Genomic DNA, 24,418 nt, shown 5'->3' with positions numbered 1-24,418 from the left:
CTAAGACGCAAGTCAGTTCCTTCAACTCCAAACCCAGGAAAAAATGAGGATCCAAGTCCGACGGGATGGTGTCAGTCTCGAATACACAGAGAAACCAATCTACTTGAGTGTCATGCTTGACAGGACGCTGACATATAGACACCAATGACAGAAAATACAACAAAGTGACAGCCAGAAACGAGCAAGTCTTGCCCGGTTTGGTCCGGATTGACCCATGACAGGAAGTTGACGGCATCCAAAATGAAACATGCTGACTAACAAGAGGCGGTAAGAAGACAAATTAAATAGAAAAACTTCATAGAGCCCCAGTATTCCTAGCCCCAACAACCGAAAAAATCTCACGAATTTATGGAAGTGTATAAAAGATATTTCCGAGACTTTCCAAACGTAACATTTGGCGCCGTGACAGGACTTATATACTGGTATACTTAAAAGTTCGTTGTTTTCCGACGATTTTAGTGTAAAGTTTTGTCCGACGAATAATTTTGGAAGCTTTTCTAGAATATCTCAACCGATTCAATAATGCACGTGGTACAACAAATTCAAAAAGTATCCTGAAATGGACGTTACAAGTTAATCCATCCATTATGGCGAACAACTTAAAAACATCATTTACTGTGTTCTTTTAATCTTTCAGAATATTATATAAACGGTGTTAACAGCACACATATATCTCTACATTTTTCAACTTTGTACTTACCAATACAATGCTTACGTGATCCGGACTTGTTAATACGATCTTCAATAGAAACATTGCCTTATTAATTTTTTATGTTTTATATTTTTACTAATTCTAAGTCAACTAGCTTTTTATTTATTGTTTATTTTTATGTACAAATGTGTACTTTTATGGGACTGTTTAATAGATAACAACCACTCATATTATATTGTTGTATATGCGAGACCAAAGTATTTTAAAATCACAATATAGGACATAGGTAAAATAAAAATAAGTAGCAAAAATTACAGGGTGGTCCTTAAGTAATTGTACAAAAAGAAACAGTAGATTCTACACTCTAAAATATTACGATTTAACCCAACTTACTTTAATAAAATGTTGATATTAAGAAAGATACAGAGTGGTAAAGTTAAACTTTTTTTTTATTTATTATTGAATATTTCCTGACAGGTATGAGATTGATAACAACATGAAATTTGGGGTATGTGGGGGTTTTTTTTGTCGAGAAAACTAAATTCCCTACCAAAAATTGTGTATTGCCCAGAGGGCGCCACATACGCCTTCAGCACTCATTTATTACGTTCAATTTTTTTTATCCCTCACTCTGTATAATTTTGACATTAAAATTTTTATTCTCCTATTAGATTTACTTAAAAAAGATACACTTCTTTCATCTCCCTAAACTCAACCGTTTTCGAGATAAACGCATTTTAAATCTGCGATACACCATTATTTTTAGCATAATATCATTGTAGTTACACCCGAAAAATAACTTAAAACCATAAACTTATCCAAAAATGTATCGCAAATTTCTTCAAATGGAATTTGCGATGCAATGACATAAATTTGAGAACTGGCACAATTATTATGGTTTTAAGTTATTTTTCGGGTGTAACTACAATGATATTATGCTAAAAATGATGGTGTATCGCAGATTTAAAATGTGTTTATCTCGAAAACGGTTGAGTTTAGGGAGATGAAAGAAGTATACCTTTTTTAAGTAAAACTAATAGGAGAATAAAAATTTTAATGTCAAAATTATACAGAGTGAGGGATAAAAAAAATTGAACGTAATAAATGAGTGCTGAAAGGCGTATGTGGCGCTCTCTGGGCAATACATAATTTTTGGTAGGGAATTTAGTTTTCTCGACCAAAAACACCTCCATATACCAAATTTCATGTTGTTATCTCATACCTGTCAGGAAATATTCAATAATAAATAAAAAAAAGTTTACCACCCTGTATCTATCTTAATATCAACATTTTATTAAAGTAAGTTGGGTTAAATCGTAATATTTTAGAGTGTAGGAATCTACTGTTTCTTTTTGTACAATTACTTAAGGACCACCCTGTATATCTCGATCATAATCTCCAAAAAAACCTGATAAAAAAAAAGATATCATACTAAGTTTTGGTATCAACATCAAAGAAGCTGAAGGATAGATGTAAGAAGAAGAGAAGCAGGGAAATGGGGAATGCCATTGTGAGATACACCTTTAATATCCATATCTACTGAACACCATTTACAGATATCTTAAATGTCAACATAAACCCCAGATTAAAACTGGAATAAAAATCAATTTTGAAGATTTAACAATAGTAGCACACAAAATCGTCGTTAGCTTAAAATCAAACTATATTTTTATCAAATTAAAATGAAGGAAAGGAGGGAAAATGGAGAAATAAAATATAATTATTAAATAGTTAAATACAACTTATCGAATCTTCAGCTTGGTACAAGAATACTATAACAGAAAAAAAAACTAGACTAAAAACTACTTAGACTGAGTATAAAATAGATCAAGGACATAGCGAAATAGGGAGAAAATATACCACCATATTATCCAATAAGTGCCATCCTCAAACTGAGCACGGTGCAAAGACCTGTTCTCCACGGGATCAGCGGGGTTATGATGGGTACACCAACAGCAGCTAATAAGGGGAGAGGTGAGAATGGAATACTAAGGATTGCTAGCCAACCTGAGCAGGTTAAATCAGGACATATTAACATCATAAATCCAATTATGGATAGCAAATGGATGATGCTTTCTCATCATATGGTACCCAGACATAGGCCTGAGGTGTTGTTTCAAGTGGACATTAGTCCACGAGAGGGATGGGCAGAGTGGAACACTCGACTCAGACTGGTTAATTAAGGTGTATTAGTTGTAAATTTCAACCAAACTTAAAGCAAATTATTGATAATAATAACACAGAGGAAAAAACCTCCACAACAAACATAGAACAAATAACTGTGACCCAAAATATTTTCAAGGTCAACTCGTCAACATATCAACTCGTGATATAAAAAAGTCTGATCTAGATAGTATTTGGTAAACTAAGCCATTCACTAGCAATAAATCTTCATGTGTCATAAGGAAAGGATTTACACTCAGTCTCCAATATCACAAATCAAACAAGACCTCCAGTCCAGGTACCATATACTCACGAGAGACCCACAACTCTCGATTAGAAATATAAAAAATACGAAGAATTTAAATACTTAGGGACAGTCATAGCGAAGGAAGGAACAACGAAACGGGACATCTAGCAGAAATTACAACAGGGCCGAAATGTGGTACAAACACTAAACTGGTTACTTTGGTCTCCTAAAATTAGTTTACAAACCAAAATGACAATCTACAAGTCGGTTGTAGAACCAATTTTGACGTACGGATCTGAATGTTGGCAAATGACAATGAGCGAGAAGAAAAAACTGGAAGTAGTAGAAATGGACTATCTAAGAAGAGCGTGTCGGATATCTAGACTTGATCGCATCCCAAATGAAGAAATAAGAAGAAGAACAGGAAGGATCTACAATGCCGTAGATACAATAGAGTCCAAACAGCTTTTATGGTACGGGCATGTAATGCGAATGAATGATGAACGATGGTCAAAACAGGCTTCAAACTATGTTCCATGGAATAGAAGAAGGAGACGAAGACCAGCACTGGAATGGAGAGAAGGAATCAAAGGAATAATGAGAGATAGAGCCAGAAATGAGGAAGAATGGACCGAACAAAAAAGGTGGAGATCTAAATACGGGAAACATTCTAGAATTAGACAAAAAATATATACGGAATGCTTATATCCAACTGTGAAGACGACTACCTAAGGGATAACAATACGGACTTTCATTTATCCAATCTTGGACTAAATAGAAATAGAATAGAAGGAAGCAAACGCGGAGTGGTTGTTACGCTATAACTAATTAATTTCAATTTAATGTAAAAGTAATTTAAAAAACGCATCGAAAAAATTTAAATTGGACTTCTACTAACCTGTTCAATACCTACCATGGGCACTTGTGACAAATACAAAAGCTTATGATGATCCTTTTCTGGCCCAATAACAGCAACTAAACAATCAATTAGCCAATCAGAAGAGGTACCGAAATTTAACGATTTTAATAAAGTAGGTACCTCAGATTCAAACCATTTCTCTTTGTGTGTTGTGCAAAAACTAAATCAACATACATACCTACATTTGATTTGAAATAATAATACTTCAATTAGTCTAATCAAAAGTTCAATTAAAAGATAGTTCAATTAGTCTAATTCAAACATAATTATTAAAAAATAATAATAAAAGGTGTAAAAAATGGATGAATTTAAAATCAACAAAAATATGCCAAAAATATGTCATTAACCACTCCATAGATTCGCCTTTCCTTTTCTTTCGAAATATCCTCATCATCATCACCGACATATTCGTGTTCAGCGATCCCAAAAATCACCGTGTAAAGATTTTGGATTGATTTTGTATGGATTTTCCATAAAACTCAAAAACCCTCCGAGTAGCAAGATTTAACTTATTTTTCGCCGATTATTTCCGAATTACAAATTTATCACTTTTCATCACTTCTAAATGTACTTTGGAAAATGCATTTTCCTTGTTCAATAATGAAATTTTCATTTTGATATCATGACTTTAGTTCAAAAAATTTCCCAAGGCTATTACGAATCGACTGCAACCAATTTCATTGAGATCCATCAACTGCAAAAAATTGGTAGGTTTATTGCTTGATTACCTCACCTATTTACAGAGTCTTAGACTGTCTTTAAGTCTATAAATATGTGATGAGTATCTATTATATTATGATGATGTGAAATCCTTTGGGGAATTAAATTTTAAATCGTATAGGTACCCATAACTGAACTGTCACTACAAAATAAACAAAATGACAATGACTCATTTAAAAAATACGCTTTTGGCCAGTATCTTCTTTTTTCTATCCACGTTGTTCTTCTTCAACTGAGACCTCAATTTCCATATCATTTGCCAGGAAAAATAAGATGGAGGATCCATAACGTTCTGGGTGTCGCATGGCATGGGCAAAACATTCCAATTTTCTTATTTTTACGGTTTTCAATACTTCGGGTTGTTTTTTTAAACGATGTAATATACCTTCATTTGTCACTCTATCGACGCAGCTTATGCGTAGCAGCTTTCGATAGACTCACATTTCGAAAGACTGAAGTCTATCTAATAGCGACTTGTGAGCGTCCAGCGTTCAACTCCATACAATAATGTCCAGTGTTTTAACATCTGACGAGTAAAGTTGGCGAATACAATGAGGGTGTTAACGATGCATAAATAACGTTTATTTCAATAGTGATCTGAATCGAATCTGAACTTCGACTAATAAAAAAAATATTGATATTAAAAGTGATGTTTCTCCAAAGCGGATTAATTCCTGGGCGGTATTCAAATCATATTTAGGTATACAACTAATATAAAGCGGTTTTAATATTTGCTAACACACAAAGAGAAAGTAGCAAAACATTCATACAGGGGATACTCATTTTTTCTTCTAAATCCATAAAAACGTAATTCAAGTTGTGCTGTGATTGGTGGTACTATTTCACATTATATACTGAATACTTAAGAATAATCAAACATGCTCATGCTAAAAAGATACGGTATTTATCAGACGTTTCAAAATAGTTCTTTGTTCGTTATAAATAAATGTTTATCTATTTAATATGAACGCTGTTACGGCTTGTAACTTATTTCATTATCATAAATGATCACAAAAAATTCAAGCTTGGTTAAATATCTTTTAAAAACTTTTTACCTCATAAATCGAGCCCTTTTATATTTATTGCAAAAAATATTATTTACATAGTACTTAACGCGGCACCAAAATCAGATCAGAGCTTCGTTACAAAAAAAAATTTAAATCAAATCTTTCTACACACCTGTCTTATGTTTCTATTTTACGACTTATTACTAATAGTTATTTATGAAGCAGTTCGTGAAGTATGCTTTTTGCGAACGCACGCGATGTTTAGAGCACGAGCGACAGCGGAGCGAGTGCTATACATCGCGTAAGTTCGTAAAAAGTACTTCACGCACAGTTTCATACAAATATTTTATCTATGATAAACAAATACAAAAACTGTAACTCTTCGTCACTGGAATTCATTTCTAATCTACAATTTTTATCAATTTGACATTTCAAAATTCTGACTTCTTTCAAACCACAAAACTGTCAAAACTTTTGTTGTAATTATGTCATCACCATGACAACGTGAAAGTTAAGGATATTTGATTATATGAAAGCGTGCCAAAAAACAGTGCGAAAAAGTAAATCCCAATTAAAATACGTTGTTACTTCACGCACACTTTAAATCCTTCACGCACTGCTATCTATAATGATAGTTTTCACAAACTAAAAACTGCGTGAAGTAAATTTTAAATGGGATTTACTTTTTCGCACTGTTTTTGGCACACTTTCATATAATCAAATATCCTTAACTTTCGCGTTGTCATGGTGATGACATGTGAGCAATAAATTACAACAAAAGTTTTGGCAGTTTTGTGGTTTGAAAGAAGTTAGAATTTTTAAATGTCAAAGTTCTAAAAATTGTAGAATATAAATGAATTCCAGTGACGAAGAGTTACAGTTTTTTTATTTGTTTATCGTAGATAAAATATTGTATGAAACTGTGCGTGAAGTACTTTTTGCGAACTTACGCGATGTATAGCACTCGCTCCGCTGTCGCTCGTGCTCTAAATATCGCGTTCGTTCGCAAAAAGCATACTTCACGAACTGTTTCATAAATAACTATTTTAACAGTCGGTCGTAAAACATTTTACTGATTTTCGAATTTACAAAACTAGATACCCATAAAATTGTCGTAAAAATCGCTCGCCTAAAAATCACTGTTAAACTCGTTCCCTGCCAGTTGCTACACACACAACTAGGGCACTCTCCTCAGTTAACCCAACTAGCTCTCCACGTATTAAACATGTCCAGAGGGCTATTCAGAAAGTTCGTTACGTTTTAATTTGTAGCCGCCAGGGGCGGGGCTAGCGCAGCTTTGTGGCGTTCCTCCGTTCAGTAGCTGTCCAGTCGTGCTAGCGAGAATTCACTGTTTCTTCTCGTTATTTTACAACAACTGTTTGAAATGTGTGCCGCGATCGGAAACCCCGCCAGTTGTGAGATGCGATAATACGGTTCTTGTTGGCTTCTTCTTCTTCAGGTGCCATCTCCGCTACGGAGATTGGCAGTCATCATAGCTATTTTAATTTTTGAGGCAGTAGCTCTAAATAGATGTTTTGAGCTGCATCCAAACCATTGTCTCAGGTTCTTCAGCCATGAAATTCGTCTTCTTCCGATGCTACTTCTGCCATCTAAAAACTTCATCTTGTTGGCTAAAAACAACAACCCAATTGAAGTTTATCGCGTAATTTGTGCTGTTTATGGGAACAATGTGATCACTAAAGGCTGAGTGTGTCAATGGTTTATTAAATTCAAAAACGGCCGAACCAATGTGCACGATAAACAACGAACTGGACGACCAAACATTATGACTGATGAACTTGTCTCTTCAATTCAAGTGGGAGGTGTTTCCTCATCCGCCGTATAGTCCGGATCTTGCACCTAGCGACTACCACCTGTTTTGAGCAATGAAGACCTGAATTGCAATGCAGCGTTTTGATGACGATGCGGAGCTACTTGACGGCGTTGAACACCTGGTTAAAGTCTGAGGCGGCAGAATTCTATGACAATGGTATTTCAAAGCTAGTTTACAGCTGTGATTATGATAAGTGCATGAATTTGTTGGGAGATTGTGAAGAAAAATAGTATTCGAGTGTCTCTTTCAAAGGTATATAATAAAATCTTTTTCCTGTAGGTTTTTTCCTACTTGTTTTTTTTTTCAAAACGTAACGTGCTTTTTGTGTAGCCTGATACATCGTCTACATAACAAAGTATTGCTTAAATTTATTTTTTTAAGAAACGTCATAATACAAATGTTAAAATCATTAATATAAAAATAAAACCTAGATCTATAAAAATACCTACATTAGACAATAATAAGGAACGGAATGATGATAAAATAACTGAGATGTTGTCATATTGTGACATAAATACAAAATTAAATATACAAATAAACCCCGAATATCGGGGTGTGCAAGTACTTGGAAAGGGAAACGAGAAACGACCGTGCGCGAGTCGCGGAGAAATATTGCATCTATCTTAAATAATTCATATTGTCAATTGAAATTGTCAAATTGACGTATATTTCATACCTTCTGTCATTGACGCAGAAAAATTATATATTGCTCCACAATATTGATATGATATGCAATTATTATATAAAGGTAAATTTAATTAATTGTATTTTGCTTGCAGTACTGCATTTTAATAACTGATTTGATTTACTACATACAATTGTTTACGTTTGCTAAACATAACCTGCATCTTATTTTTTCTTCTTATTATTTTTTTGGACTATGGTCTTGACAATTATCCAGCAACCAGGACTAATATAATTGGCCAATATAATTAAAAATGCGAATAAAAGTACAGAGCGTAGAAATAGAGGTCGCTTTGCCGACAGGCGTTAATATATGAATAGTCACCTAGGAATTATCAAAAATAAAATAGTTCAAAAAGAGAAAAGAAATACTAAGAGAGTTAGTTTATTGAGATATATATTTAGTCTAAATTTAAAACGAACTAACTTTTTTAAGAGCAGGTTCTAACTATAAACACTAGTCATCAAAATACCGTATATCTGTAACAATTCTAATATAGCTTAGCCTAATAGTGTCACGCCACCAAAAATACAAACCACACCACGGGGTGTTCAAAATAAAAACAATCTAAAATACAATACGTAGACATAAATACCAAAAAAAAAAAACATCTAGTTCATAGACAATTCGTATTTTGCTGCTACTTTATTTATATTTTAAAAAGAATAAAGAAATATATTCACCGTAGATGCATAAAATTTCAAATCTAAAGAACTTTCAATGTATTCAATTTTGAAACAATATACACATTCAATTTTTAACTTATGAATTTTACCTGTAGAGTTGTGTCAGCAAATGCAACATAAATTATCAAACGTTTTAAAAATAAAATGATATATTTTCTAGAGGCCACAAAGGATAACTTATTCACGATGAGAACGTCAACTGTCGTTCAACTGTCAACGTAAGTCACTGGACCAGCATAGGGATTACGAACACTCGATACGAATCGTATCCGCCATGAACTCTCAAAAGAGTGATGTCAGGTGTTACACAGACGGTTCTGAAGAATAGGAAGAACTGGAACAATAGTGTACAAGCCCCGAACTGAACACCCAGAAAGCCTGGGTAAAATGCTAAGCATTTTCAGTAGAATCTTACTGGAAACGATACTGGAAGGAAGATGCGCTAAGGGACAATTGAACAAAAAATTCAATAACATATTCATATGCGATCGGCTCCAAAATGATATGGGAACACTTACGAGAAATTAAATCAACTAAGCAAGAAAACTTAAGTAACCCTCGTATAGATTTCAGGCAATATTGGAGTATAGGGAAACGAAACTGTACACGAATTAGTCAAAATAGAGGTAAAAAAACACCTTTTAACAGATCGGAACATTTTTGCGGAATTAAAAACAGATAAATGATGGAAGTAGATCCCAAAAGGTGCAAACATTGGGAAGACTTACAAGGAATGCGACAATGAAAAATACTTCAGGAAACTATATCCATAGACCAGAGGTTCTCAATCTGTGGTACATGTACCACTGGTGGTACATATCATTATTGACGGTGGTACACAAAACACAGAAAAAATTAAAATAGTAGTACTTAGTAAGTATTGATGATACAATTTAAAAATATAGGTGGTACCAAAAATAGTAAAAATAACTGTAGGTGGTACATCACTCAAAAAGGTTGAGAACCGCTGCCATAGACGATTTAAAGATTTTATTAATAAAAAAAAGAACTACAGATTTTCATAGAAATACTCATAGACCACTATCGATTGAACAATCACGTGAAACAACATGCAAAAACTTTGCGCCCTAATAACAATCATAGATGATTATCTGGGAGGAATGAAATATGAAATAGAAGAGTATTTACCTAACATAAAACATCTGGATATACATATGTACTAAACTTCTTGGGAGAAGTAGGACTGCATTAAATGATCTAATAAATGAGAAACTGTAACGTATGAAAAGGGGAATAAAATAGATCTGTGTATATAAGTCGCAAGCATTAGACACAGTTTGAACAGCAGCAGGCTAGACTGATATTATTGTCGCATATAGTATTGATATAAGAATATGAACAAAATATGACCAGTGCTACACTTTCACTGCCTATCATAGCCCCTCTTTTAACCCAAAGTGTTTTTTATGTTTCAATATTATGTAACAAAATTTGGGAGAATTCAACCTATATGGGGGCGCCAATGCAACAAAGTGTACGAAAACGATGTAGTAAAAGACTGAAAGATATATAAAAATAAGATTAAGGGATATTGTAAATTCGCGGTTACATGAAACAAAGAGGCTGACATTGGCCAATTTACCAATTTACATTAAGCCTCTTTGTTCCCTTTAGCTGAGCATTTTACAATCTTTATTTATATTTGTAATACATCTTAAAATACGTCTTATATTCTTTTACTACATCCTCCTCATACACTTGGGACAAAAAGAAACACATTTATACCCTATTTAAGTAAATAAATGATTAAGAAAAGACGACGAAATGTAACGTCGTACCGTTACAATTTATCCAACTGGATCCTGGTAATAGCCAGCGTTGTAGTGGCTATGAGAAAGGGGCTTAGAGAATATTAAACAACCTACTGTGATAAATTGCCTCAATTCATAGATAAACACAACATTCTCAGCTCAAAATATACATTAAATGTAAAATTAACTTAAAACATTTTAAATTACATACTTATATTATAACGGTATCAATTATTTTTTAAAAACACTTTCAAAAATGTGTTTCCTTCCATAATATTTATATTATTTACTTCTAAACTCAAATCAAAAACGACTGTAATTAAAAAATAAAGAAACGAATTGTCTACGAACCACAAACAACACAGAAAAAGTAAAAAAAAGTCGGTGATTTACCCAATAGCATGTGTTAGGATTAACGTGGGCCATGTGTAAGGTGGGGCCAGCGGTGGAGCCCACGTGCAAGGGATACGCATTTCCGCACTCTCCTCTAGCTCGAATTTGATCGAAAATAGGCATCAATTCCGCTAGGTGTTCGTGAGCTAGATATTCAATATAGTACACACGTGACAGGTTTTTAAAGAATAGTGATAGTAGATCAATGTATACATTATAATTCTTCTTGCTGAGTTTTTGTACAATACCTTAATTGTTGAAAATAATGAAAAAAACATATGATCATGTTAATAAATATAACCAGTTTACTCTATAAATAGGAACATTATTTATTAAAACAATCATATAATTATTTTTAAGATGACGAAAAACCACTGCAAATATACTTTTTTCTACAACCGTGTTAAAAATGCAATTTTTAGCACTCCATACGAGCGTTAAAAAGGCTACTTTAAGGCAGTAGTGCTTTAAAAAAATTTTAAGGCACTGCAGTTCGTATTGACCGTATATGCAATTTTGATGTAATGTCAAAAAAATATAAAACTGGAATGTCAGTCAAGTTCAAGTAAAAGTTTTTGTAGATATTGTCCTGTAATTACGTTTGTAGAAAAAGTATTGTATGATATGCGTGTTAAAAAGTACATTTTTAAGGCACTCATGTGAATTGCAGAACTCGCTATCGCTCATTCTGCAAACTTTCACATGCGTGCCTTAAACGTGTACTTTTAACACTTATATCATAAATAACTATTTTAATGCATAACTTTTTTATCGCGGGGCAATTAATCGGAGCAATGGATTGCGCAGAGGAGTGAAAAATAACAACAAAAAAAGCGATGTAACGACTGAAACGTCAATGCAATGCGTGTTTCTTCAAAAAATAAAATAAATGGTACACCAATGTGTATTGTGTACTACAACTTTTAGATATAAAGAATAAAACCAGAATGGAGATAATTCACTTTACAAAGAGTTTTATTCTCCAAGAGACCTTGTTAGAATAGAGTGGCATAAAAGATTTTCATCTGATCGATGTCTGACAGAACTTTAGCATTGCCAATACACAATCCACTGTAACATTTACGTTAGGAATTTAGAGGGATTATATCTTCTAATCACTCAATCCACTCATCAACCAAAATATTTTGAAGGCATAGCCAGACGAAACGAAGATATGAAGAGATTGAAGGCAAAGTAGACGGTCAACCCGAGGAAGATTGGCACTCCGATGGCCAGACCAAATAAGGAGCACCACCGGTTACTGTCTGAGGCAGCACACCACGCCCACGACAGGGAAGAATGGATAGCAATCATATGTCGAATACCATCAAGTCACCACATCCTTACGAAGAATAAAGGATAGAGGAGGATGAGGTCCTCTGCGCCTGAATTGTGCAAATTTCAATCTTGTAAGTTGGTAAAATCTTACTTGGAAACAGCAGATGGACGAATAAATGAGGGAGCGGTGGTTTAAAACCAGATAAGTTATATTGGATTTATAACATGGTGGTAAAACCAACAACTACCTATTATGCATCATTGGTATGGTGGCTAAGATACAGCAAAAGTGCCATCCTCAAACTAAGCAAGGTGCAAAGACTTGCTTGCCTCTGAGAAGCTCTGGGTGGCACATCAACATCGGCTGTGGAGGCACATATTGGATCACCTTTTTCATTGAAGATGTTGTCATCATAAATGAAATTGAGGACAATGCGTGGAAGATAATATCTGACCATATTGTACCCAGATACAAGTCTAAAGTATCTTTCCAAGTGGACATTTGCCCACGAGAGGGATGGGACCGGAAAAACACACAATCCAAGCTACAGGGTACATAGACGGACCTAAAACCATAAGGGTTGGATGTAGGAATAATTAGTAGTAGTAGTAAACATTTCCATTATGTCCATTTCCTATATTACAGGAAGAGATTTATATAATATTTTATATTTATATAATAGAGTAGTTTCGCTGGAATAAAGCAGAATATTGCAGTTTTTTTAAACTTTCTTTTAAATGTAATTATTGCTCTTACAGTCATTATAATTAACCCAGCAAGAAAAACTATAAACGATACTACTAGCAAGACAGTAATATGTATACAATATAAACATAAAGATGATTTATAACATGAAATACGGATTGTCCAACATGTAATACGTGAACTTTTTAAAAATTCTTACTATACCAAAGTAATATTTGCCTTGCTAATAGATCGTATTCTTATGAAAGAAATACATACAGGATGTCCACAAATGGTCCTTACACAAAAAACTGCAATTTTTTTACGGCATAAACTTTATGAAGATTTGGCTCTATTATTTTATCCAAAAATACTTCCTAAGGATTTACCTTTTGTAATAACAGTGGTATACAGATATATGTCCTATCCTCTGAAAGAGGTGTAAAATAATCTAATACTTTTCGTATTTTAAAGTGTTTAAATTGTATTAATATCGCTAAATGAATCTCCTAATTAAGATTGAATCCACAATATTGCTTAATTTTGATAGATCTCTAGATTCCTTGGAAAATACGAGTATTTTGAACAAGATAATTTATCTCAAGTCGGCATAAAATAAGCTCCAAAATTGGAAGTTTTTTGGAAAAGCGTTTGTGGACAACCTTCCGTAGAAAGAGTAAAAGTGTAACTTTTTCCAAAATTTGCTAATTTAAAAATACTTTTTGTGTTTCAAAACTATTTACTGTGATACCATATATGTAATATCTTTATTAACAAAGAAAACTAACTTCTTTGATGGTGTGATTCTGTGGTTATGGGAAACTACGTCGCACTATTAATCAGATATTTAGAAGAAATGTATGTACAGGGTTATTCACTATTAGAAAAAAAAATGTAAAATACAAAAGTTATTAGATTTTTCAATTATGATTTTTTGACATTTATATCGTACTAGTGACGTCATCCATTTGGGCGTGATGACGTAAACGACTATTTTTTTAAATGAGAATAGGGGTCGTGTGCTAGCTCATTTGAAAGATTATTCAATTCCCTACTCAGTAATATAAACATTAACATGATTAATTATACAGGGTGTCCAAAAAAAATTTTTTTAATTAAATTAATTGACACAAAAAGAAGAATGTATGTAATTTATTTAATTCAAAATACATTCTACTGCTGTCAGAAAACAGAAATAAATGTTTATTGAACAACTAAACATTACTTTTCACTAAAATTCAATGTTCAAGCTGCCACCCATCTGCCTCTTGGCAGTTTGAACATTGAATTTAAGCAAAAATCAAGGTTTATTTGTGCAATAACATTTTATTTCTGTTTTCTAACAGCAGTAAAATGTATTTTAAATTAAATAAATTACATACATTCTTCTTTTTGTGTCAATTAATTTAATTCAAAAAAATTTTTTTTGACAACCCGTACAATTAATCACGTTAATGTTTATATTACTGAATAGGGAATTGAATAACCTTTCAAATGAGCTACCACTCGACCCCTTTTCCCATTTAAAAAATAGTCGATTACGTCATCACGCCCAAATGGATGACGTCACTAGTACGATATATATGTCAAAAATCATAATTTAAAAATCGAATAACATTTGTATTTTACATTTTTTTTCTAATTCTGTAAACAAAGCAGTTTACAGGGGGGTCAAAATATAGTGAATAACCCTGTACACGCATAGCTAGTAACTTATCCCTCAATAAAATTGCTTTTTAAACAATAAATCATAAAATAAAAATATTGAAAATTCAATTATTAATAATTTTTAACTTTATTGTGAGCGAACGCAACCTAACTTTCACAACAATACTCTAGCAAATGTATTATATTTTTGCAAAATTTTGGAATGTGTTTAACTCGTAGAACAATTTTAACATCTGTTTTCAATACAGATCAGTCCTCTACTAATAATACCTGATGAGTTTTGATGTAAAATAAATAGGGAAGCAGGAATTTAATAGTTTAGATTTTCCCATTTAGTTTCCTATGGCTCGTTTGACGATTCACCACCCGGTATATGTCATTATCGTACATTATACTCCCATCATAATATATAGTAATACTGATAAGACAGAGTGTACAGGCGCCATCCGTCCCAGATGGGGAGAGATGACAGGATATACAATAATAAACTAGACACACCAATATATTGATCTACCCATGCCCACATAACCACAGAATGACATTTCTAATAAATGGTCTTTAATATTTTTTATATATATTTTCAAACACTGAATTAACAAATATACATGGGGATAAAACAGAAAAAATGTATAACAAGTAGAAAAAATGTGTAAAACAGAAAACGTGAAAGCGAAAACGATCGAAACTCGAAAGTGTGATGTGCGTGATGGTGAAAAACATGTTTAAAAAGATGATACTCTAACTAAAAATGCGCTAAAACAAACTCAAAACAGCTTAACAATATTCATGTATTTCCCGACATCAAACAAACCGTTAGTGGGTAAATGTAAATAATCAAATAAATGAACACCAACAACGATATTCTTAAATATGTAGGGTTTTTAATATAAGGACGTACGAAAAAAAGTATTTCATGCAACTTTCGATAACTACATAATAAATAAGTTTTTATGGGTCTCATTAAAATATTACTAATTTTTGATCTAGATAAGAATTAAATATTACATTGTGTTACGAAAGGTCCACGTTGGGAACCAATGTAACAAAAAATACAATATTAAAAGCAGGGAGTAATAATGATTGCTTGTGTGATGACAACTTTAAATTTACAAATTGTGAAACAAGATCATGCCAAATCATACTGGAGAATAACCTACCACCCAGCAATAGATATATAAGAAACTATCAGGTATTTCGCCTCTTTATTTAGTCATTAAGAGACAGACCATGAAAGGACTACATTTTTTCTGACAGAAACATAGCACTAATAGCTTTGTCTGTAAGTCGTACAAATCTAACTTAGCCTAGACTGCTTGGAACTGCAAATAGTCCCTTACGTAACTCATATAGAAATTTCTGGTAAGAGAATGTTTTTAGTTACATTAAATAAGGAGCTAGTATTTCTTTTAATGGGTTAGCACCATTCTATCGCCTTCGAGTAATCAATAGACGGTAGAACCAGCAGCCCGGCTCAAAGTCATAACAGGCTTCCTTACTGGACATGCGCCAGTCAAGGGACTACTGCATACAATGAGACTGTTTCATGGAGACTTAAGCTGCAGCCTCTGTCGCAGAGAACCTGAAACAGTCCACCATGTCTTAAAGACTGCGAGGCATTAGGTCGCAGGCGACAAACAGTTTTTGGAGACTACCTTTAAGGCGACATATTTGCCTGATATATTAACTATCACCTACATAAGTTCGGACAAGTAATGATGCCCTATACAGTCTCTGGCAAGATTCAGCGGAATATAGGTGTACTGCTTATGAAACTCCAGATCTAGTACATCCATAAATTGAACATATTAAGTTCAGAATGAACACTATGACAAATAGAGCTACAATCTTTAAAATTGAAAAAATTTTTGAAATATATTATTTTCTAAGATCTATTCATTATTGAATCTTGAAGTTTATGATTTTTCCGTTTATTTTATTTTGTAGTTATTAAATAGTTTACAGAAATTACTTACGTACAATCAATTCATTTTTTATACCTAATGATGACATATACCATACCTACCACAAAAAGAAATGTCCCACCATTTATTAAATTTCGCTCAAATTCAACATAAAATTGGTTAAAAACATTACACAAAATCCAGTCTTTCATTTATACATTCCTTAAATGATTCAGTCTAGCATTGCGTTGTCATTTTGCCAAAATTTAGACATTATCTATATTTTCAACTACCAAACTCAAAAAAGATCTCTTAAGTCCCTTTCTGATTAATAAATAAAGATTATAACGAAAAAGACAAAGACATACTAGACAGAAGTGCTGAAATAAGACATCCAAACGTTTTAGAAACAAAACAATAATGGTACAAATAAAATTGAGAAACCTACTTACCCATATGAGCGACAGGTCATTGGTGAATCCGTGTAAAGAGAATAAAGCATGCTATTCCTTACCTTTTTATACTACATGCTTATATACTACATAAAGCATGTCACTAAAAGTACTTGATTCGTATGTAAAAGTGTCAAAGAAATACAGCTATGATCAGAGTCTAAAATCACATATAATTAATTACACGTTTATAAAAAGAACTTTTGCTAATACCACATTTTTATTATTTATAGGACACAATATAAAACAAAACTATTTCAGTCTTTACATTTATTAATATAAAAAAGGTATTATAAAAACAATTATTTTTCAAATCAAAATATCACTTTTAAAAACAAAAAGGATTAGAATAAAAAGGAACCCGAGCCTCTTGGATGAAAGCCAGGTGTCCTACCCATTAGACCATATTGGATGTTAGGTATGAAGATAAATATTTGGCATATAAGTGTTCTAGTGCAACAGTATTACAATAATTATGTTTTTTGGAATAATAAAACAATGCATCCATGTAAAAGCTCTTGAATATTGCATTGTCATCGATTTCTGAGCTATTCTGAAAATTTCAGACCTCTAGCTAATCGGGAAGTATGTTTAAAATCGATTATAAGATTTTTCGGATAAAGTGACAAAGAGACACACAAAGAACAAGTGAAGTATATAAAAACGTTTTAAAAAGTAATCGAAATTGTTGAAACATTATTTCTTATTTTTTCCCTAAAAACTTTCTAAATTTCTATATATTTACACTAAATTTACAATCAAGATGCAGTATAACAGAAGTCAGCAACCGATATGGACTAGCTCTTAACATAAAGAAGACCAAATTTATGACAATTAGTAAAAAATCAATACTAAACGCTCAACTTACAATCAACCAACAAAATATCGAAAGAGTTGAGCAATATACATATCTGGGCACGAATTTAAATAGCCAATGGGACCACTCAACAGAAATTAAACAGCGAATAATAAAAGCGAAAGCAGCATACGTTAGAATGAGACCCATTTTCAACGGTCGGGACATATCATTAAAAACAAAATACCGTCTGTTAAAATGATACATATTCACAGTTCTGCTCTACGAAATGGAAGCGTGGACACTAACTGCTACATCTATAAATCGGCTCGAAGCTTTCGGAATGTGGCGCATCTTACGTATATCCTGGGTTGACCGAATTACTAATGTGGAAGTCCTGCGTAGAATGGGGAAAGAGTGTGAAATTCTCATAACCATCAAAACAAAAAAATTAGAATATCTAGGACATGTAATGAGAAATCAAGAACATTATGGCCTTCTCCAACTGATTCTCCAAGGGAAGGTAAATGGTAAAAGAGGACCAGGAAGAAGACGCATTTCCTGGCTTCAAAATTTACGAAAGTGGTATAACACGATTACCACTGAACTGTTCCGCGCTGCCGTAAACAAAGTCAAGATAGTCATGATGATCGCCAACATTCGGAACGGATAGGCACTTTAAGAAGAAGAAGATGCAGTAGAAATAAACAAATCAAGACACGTTAAATGCTACTAGGAGCACTCCCGAATCATAATTTACAATGTATATACATTGTAACTCCCAAATAATGATTTCCAAAGTTTATACATTGTAAATTATGATTCTGGAGTGCTCCTAGTAGCATTTAACGTGTCTTGGTTTGTTTATTTCTACTGCATCTTGATTGTAAATTTAGTATAGTAAAATATTTTTGATTTATGAATATTTTAAATTACGATGACAATAATAAAACAGTATTGACATAAGTAGGGTTCGCAATTGACTGTAATTGGTTTATATCTTCGATATGAACCCACTTAAGCTGTGGTTGTATACTTAAATTTGTAGGAAGAGAGTTGACCAAATAATATACATATACTATATATTAATGGGGACTTACTATGGTTCACTGTTGGATCTAAAACTGCCATAGTACTGGATCAGGAGCCTTTGGGAAAACATGTAATTATAATAAATCTTATAGGGTAGTTCAATGTGCAATCGAGTTCAAGGCTCAAGATTTTGCTTTAGTGCCCTGAATTGATGAAATCATGAATGGAGACTTCAAAGGAAAGAGAATCAACATTTATACAAATACATTCAATTCTGGCAGTAACGAAGCCACTCACTAAATTAAAACTGGTGAGGAACTGCAAAGGTCTCCTCAACAACCTGATTAAAGATAAAAAAAGTATCTTTAATATAGGTGCGGGGTCATGTAGGGGTGCAGCAGATTTGTTGGCAAAACAAGGCTCGAGAGAAACCGTTGTATGCCCAGAAACCATTTTATGCCATCACTAAAGATTCTACAAGAAACTAGGTTTAGGAGTGGCTAAATGGAAAGCCAGTCATTGTCAAATGCAGACTCAGAAAATAATCAAGAATATTGATAAAAAACTATTGGACAATTTGATAACCCTCAATAAACAAAAGATTAAAATGGACACAGAAATAATAGTGACGACATTGCTGTCGAAGAAAGCACCTATACAAACTAGGTAAGGTAAATTATGAACCATGGTGCAGAAAATGCGAAATGGAAGAAGAGACTGCCATACACATCCTACCTAGGCCATTGCAATGAACTAAGGAATGTGAGGCAGGAATTTACTGGTCAACTGAGGATTGAACCAGAAGAAATTATAAAACTCCAATAAGGAAAGTGTTGGCATTCGTTGATGCCACAGGACTTATTAGAGTTTAATGAAAGAAACGAAGTATGGTACAAAAGGCTTACCACCAAGTGCCAGATATTAACGAGTTTCACCTGAACTGAGAAGAATAAGAACTGTCTACACCTAAGTTACGACATGGTAAACATTGAGCAAAATCTGAATTAGTTTTAAAAATCTAAATTAATATTTTTATAGAATATACTAGTCATTGACTCATTAGTGTAACTATATTTCTTTGATTTAGCCTAAAATCTAAACCCAAAACCATAACCAAGATTCTGCATACCTTTGTTACTATGAAATTATTAATGAACTGTTTATTCCAAAATGTAGAATACTAATTATTGAAACATAGGCGCTAGTAAACCTTAATTTTACCAAAAACTTCTAAAATTCAAATTCAGAACAACAAAAAACTTATTTAAAATGATATGGTTGAATGTTTGAATATGTGAGTTATACAAATAAAAGGCAGATATCAAGCACAGTTCTTTATTAAATATTGCCCAAAAATATTGCAAATAAGCAAAAAAAAAACGCTTTTGTAGTGAAAGAAAAAATGGCAAAACTTCGACAAAAACTCTAAGCTGATGTTTAATAAAAAATATAACGTTTTAGCCTTTACTTATCAAAAAAAAATACTACACTATCCAGAACATCCAAGAATATCATAAACATCGACATACAACTATAGAGACACGCTTCATTTATAATTTTTTTATGCTTTATGTCAACTTCTTAAAAACTACAGAAAGGTTCTCAGCTTTTAAAACGCCAGATTTAGTAATGTATCGCCTTTTATGGCCACATGGTAGAACCGCATATATGATGGCATAATAGCGTTTGTGGTTTCGGCCAGTATCGTCACAGCGGGCACGCGGTGCAGTCACACCCTCGCAAAAATAACAAACCCTTACGAGACATAAACGAGGCATGCTTGTTTACCCAAAATAAATAAATATATTACTGTTCGTTGTTTTACACTTATTTTAATTTCATTTAATTCATTCCGTAAACCAACAACGGAACACAACTATGCAAATAAAAGACAAAATGACAAACAGTTTAACATAATTATTCTGGAGGCTACATTATGAGCTATGGCAGGAGACAGAATAAGTCCGAATTATTCAAATTTGTCAAAGGAATAACTGACAACTGAGATGACTTTGTCTAAAATTACGGACAGTAGCCACGAAAGTGCACTGCACTTTCAATTCAAATGACGAATTATTCAAATTTGTCAAAGGAATAACTGACAACTGAGATGACTTTGTCTAAAATTACGGACAGTAGCCACGAAAGTGCACTGCACATTCAAATACTCTATGGGAGACTGAATATTGACGACAAGTACAACCGACCAGTAGACTAGAAGAAACCAGGGGATTACATATGAAATTACGAAAATATGTTAGTCATAATTTCATATTTAATCCCCTAGCTTCTTCTATACTACTGGTCGGTTGTACTTGTGGTCAATGTTCAGTTTGCCATAGACTATTTGAATGTGTAGTTCATTTTTATGGCGACTGTCCGCAATTTTAGACAAAGTAATTTCAGTTCTCATATGTCAGATATCACTTTGAATATTTGCCGACAAATTTGAATGACCAGGAGCCATTTTGTCTCCTGCCATTGCCCATAATGTAGCCTCCAGAATAATTATTTCAAACTGTTTCACTTTTATCTGGTGTCATTTGTATCATTTTATGTCAATATTTATGACATTCTTGGATATGATGGATAGCCTACTATTTTTTTGACGAAGTAAGTCTAAAACATATCTTTTTATTAATCAGCTTCGAGCTTTTGCCAAAGTGTTGCTACTTTTTCTTTCTCTATAAAAACGTTTTTTGGCTTATTTCAGATGCCCCTGAAGATGTTCTGAAAGCGAAAGTACTTGGGAAAGATTTAATAAAGAACCGTAAAAAAAGATTTGACTTCAGGTTTTATTTGAAACTATGATTTGTAAGGTGAATTAAATTATTATTATTTCTATTTTCCATAGTAACAATGGCATGGTAACTTCAATGTCTGGAAGTGCTATACCTTCGTAATGGGGCCCTGAGGTGTGCGTGATGCCGAAGAACCAGACGTGGGACTAGACGCCGACGTTTTGGGCTTGAACGCCGTCATAGTTTGCGAAACCCCGTCAGCTAAGATGAATTGCTCGCGCAGCTCTATATTTGTGCGTCCTTTGGCTGTTGCAAGTGTGTGAGAGAGACAGGATACGGAAAAGGTAGTAGGTGTGAGGTTTCAGATAAGTGGTGTAGATGAAAAGATGACGTGGTGTGAAAATAATGTATGTGTAGTTAAAAAAATGATATGTAGTAAAAGAAGAAGTGTAAAATAGTGTATAGATATGAAAAAAAGAGAGAGAGATAGAGTGAGAGAAAGTAATGCAGAGAGTAGTTTTAGAGTTAGATTGTGTAAAGATGTTTAGAGTGATGAAAGAAGACAATGTTAGGTAGTGGATAAGGATAGTGTGGTAAAGGAGAAGAGAAAAAAACAAAACAAAATAAGCAAAAACTCCAACTATTTAGATCTAATTTGTGCATTTTATGTGTAAGTAATATGTTTCAACCATTCTATATCATGAATTAACTTAACATCGTTTAAGATTAATATATTATTTCTCAAAAACATAAAACAGAATATGTTCATTATAAAAACTGCTATATTCGTACCATTACAGTTCTGTTATAACTTACTGTTAATGGTATCGTTTCATTCCTATTCTATTTCGTCTTAGAGTACAGATTTTATTTACTCTGCCTCTACCACTCCAGGAGTCGTGAAATTTGCTATGGTGAAGAGAATCTTTATGCTTGAATATACTACGAATACTGTGAGATGGTTACAACCAAGTGGGAGCTATGGAAGGTTCAATTGTGAAGAACCTAATTTTGTATTCCTAGTGAGGTCGGAATTACTATAATAAGGAAGCACTATAATTTATAGGCAATGATTCAGAAATCTAAGCATTGATAGAAAAATTCAATGAATATATTGGCCCCTACACTTAGCCTTTGTTGACTATGACAAGGCCTTTGATTCGGTCGAACTGTGGAAGGACTTTTCAAACAGCTTAACTGGAAGCAAAAAGGTGGAAATATTGATGGACGATACCAGAGTCAACTCCGATTTGCGGATGATACTGTAATAATTAGCTGCGAACTCAACTAGCAGAAAGAATATTCTTGAAAATCCTTCTAACAAAGACAAAGATTCTTACTTTGGAGGAAGTACTAGTTACTGTGGAGGAGAAAGTGATCGAAAGAGTGGGAGAATATATTTGAGTCGTCTAGTCCCAAAACCGGCCATTTTCCAAAATTTTTAAAGAAAGTTAAAGATTCTTAAGCTTCCTTCTAATACATGAAAAATGTTCAAAAGCGGCCATTTGCCATACTTAAACTAGACTAAAAGATGAGAGTTAGTTCCAAAACCGGGCAACTTTAATAAAAAAAACAGTTTCCTTCATTTTGTCTTCATTTTGAACAGAGGAAACCAACAGGCGGAAGTAGACCGAAGAATGAGCATGCCATGGGCTGCCGTTGGCACACTTAGAATTGTCCTTAAGAACAATAACATTCCCATAAATCTCAAGGCAAAAGTTTTCAATTCTTGCATACTTCCAGTGATGACATTAGGTCTAGAGACAATAGGGCTTTTCATTCACAGTCATTTGTTTCGAGCTTCTGTCATGTGACAGAAGTATATTACTTATTTCACATAATAGTAATATATCTACGTCATACGTTATTGGCACATGCCAATGATACAAACCAAAACGTATGACGTAGATATATTAATATTATGTGACACATGACGGAAGCTCGAAACAAATGACAATCGATGAAAAGCCCTATTACGTTGACCAGAAAATCAGCCAGCAAAATGAGAGTAACACAGCGCGCAGTGAAACGACTCACGTTGGGTAAGATTGCGTCCACAATGAAGAAATACATATAACAAAAGTAGAGGATGTAATACATACAACGTGCTACTGCAGTGAAGTGGTCTTGGGTAGGACATGTTGTCAGACAAGATGATACCAGGTGCCTCGTACAGTAAATACCTAGATTACATAAGAGATATGTGGACATCCAAAAAGGTGGCTGAACGATGTGAAAGAAAAGGCGGAAAAACAATGGCTCCAGGTAGCAAAAGACAAAATGGAAACTCCAAGAGGAGGCTTACATCCAGGAGTGGACAGTCAAAGGCTGTTGAAAGAAGAAGTAGAAGACGCCTTTGAAGTCTTACAAAATGATGAAAAATATGTACAGTGAAGGTTGACGTTTTTGTAATGAACATAAAAATATTTCGAGACACATTACGAAACTTCAGCAATAAGGAATATAATCGATAGTTTGCAAGAATTATTGGCCCTGAAGTTTTGATATAATAATGTAATATGCTAGCACAAAGAATCCATATAGGTGAGCGGATGGTCTAAAATTACATATCTAATGACTGACGCATACATGAATTGTATTTAGTATAGGTAATACCTGTTTACATAATTAAAATTATTTTTAATACCTACAAAATTGTATATCAATAAAATGACAACTTTAGTGATTCACAAAAACTAAAAACGACTTTTAGCTAGTAATATACTCTACTAATATTTATCCAATGTCAATAAAAAAAGATTAATTTATAGTGATAGGTTGAAAAAT

General features: G+C 33.3%; 1 protein-coding gene across 39 annotated transcripts in view; it reads right to left on the bottom strand.

Moving 5' to 3' along the window:
* LOC114327522 (microtubule-actin cross-linking factor 1) overlaps positions 1 to 24,418 on the bottom strand; it is an 865,580-nt gene that overhangs the window by 26,514 nt on the left and 814,648 nt on the right. For 31 of the 39 annotated variants that reach the window (XR_007697614.1, XM_050648743.1, XM_050648753.1 and 28 more), the window contains one exon: positions 21,786 to 21,937. Coding sequence is in view for 38 of the 39 variants with exons in the window: in XM_050648743.1 (XP_050504700.1) it covers positions 21,786 to 21,937 (152 nt within the window). In the remaining variant the exon portion in view is untranslated. Of the gene's footprint in view, positions 1 to 640; positions 740 to 3,960; positions 4,038 to 11,078; positions 11,225 to 21,785; positions 21,938 to 24,418 lie in introns of those variants that run through there. The other 8 variants (XM_050648736.1, XM_050648744.1, XM_050648750.1 and 5 more) reach the window with 4 other exon arrangements.

This window comes from Diabrotica virgifera, chromosome 4 (assembly GCF_917563875.1).
Source record: "Diabrotica virgifera virgifera chromosome 4, PGI_DIABVI_V3a".
NCBI lineage: Eukaryota > Metazoa > Arthropoda > Insecta > Coleoptera > Chrysomelidae > Diabrotica > Diabrotica virgifera.
This window is presented reverse-complemented; position numbering and strand designations above follow the sequence as displayed.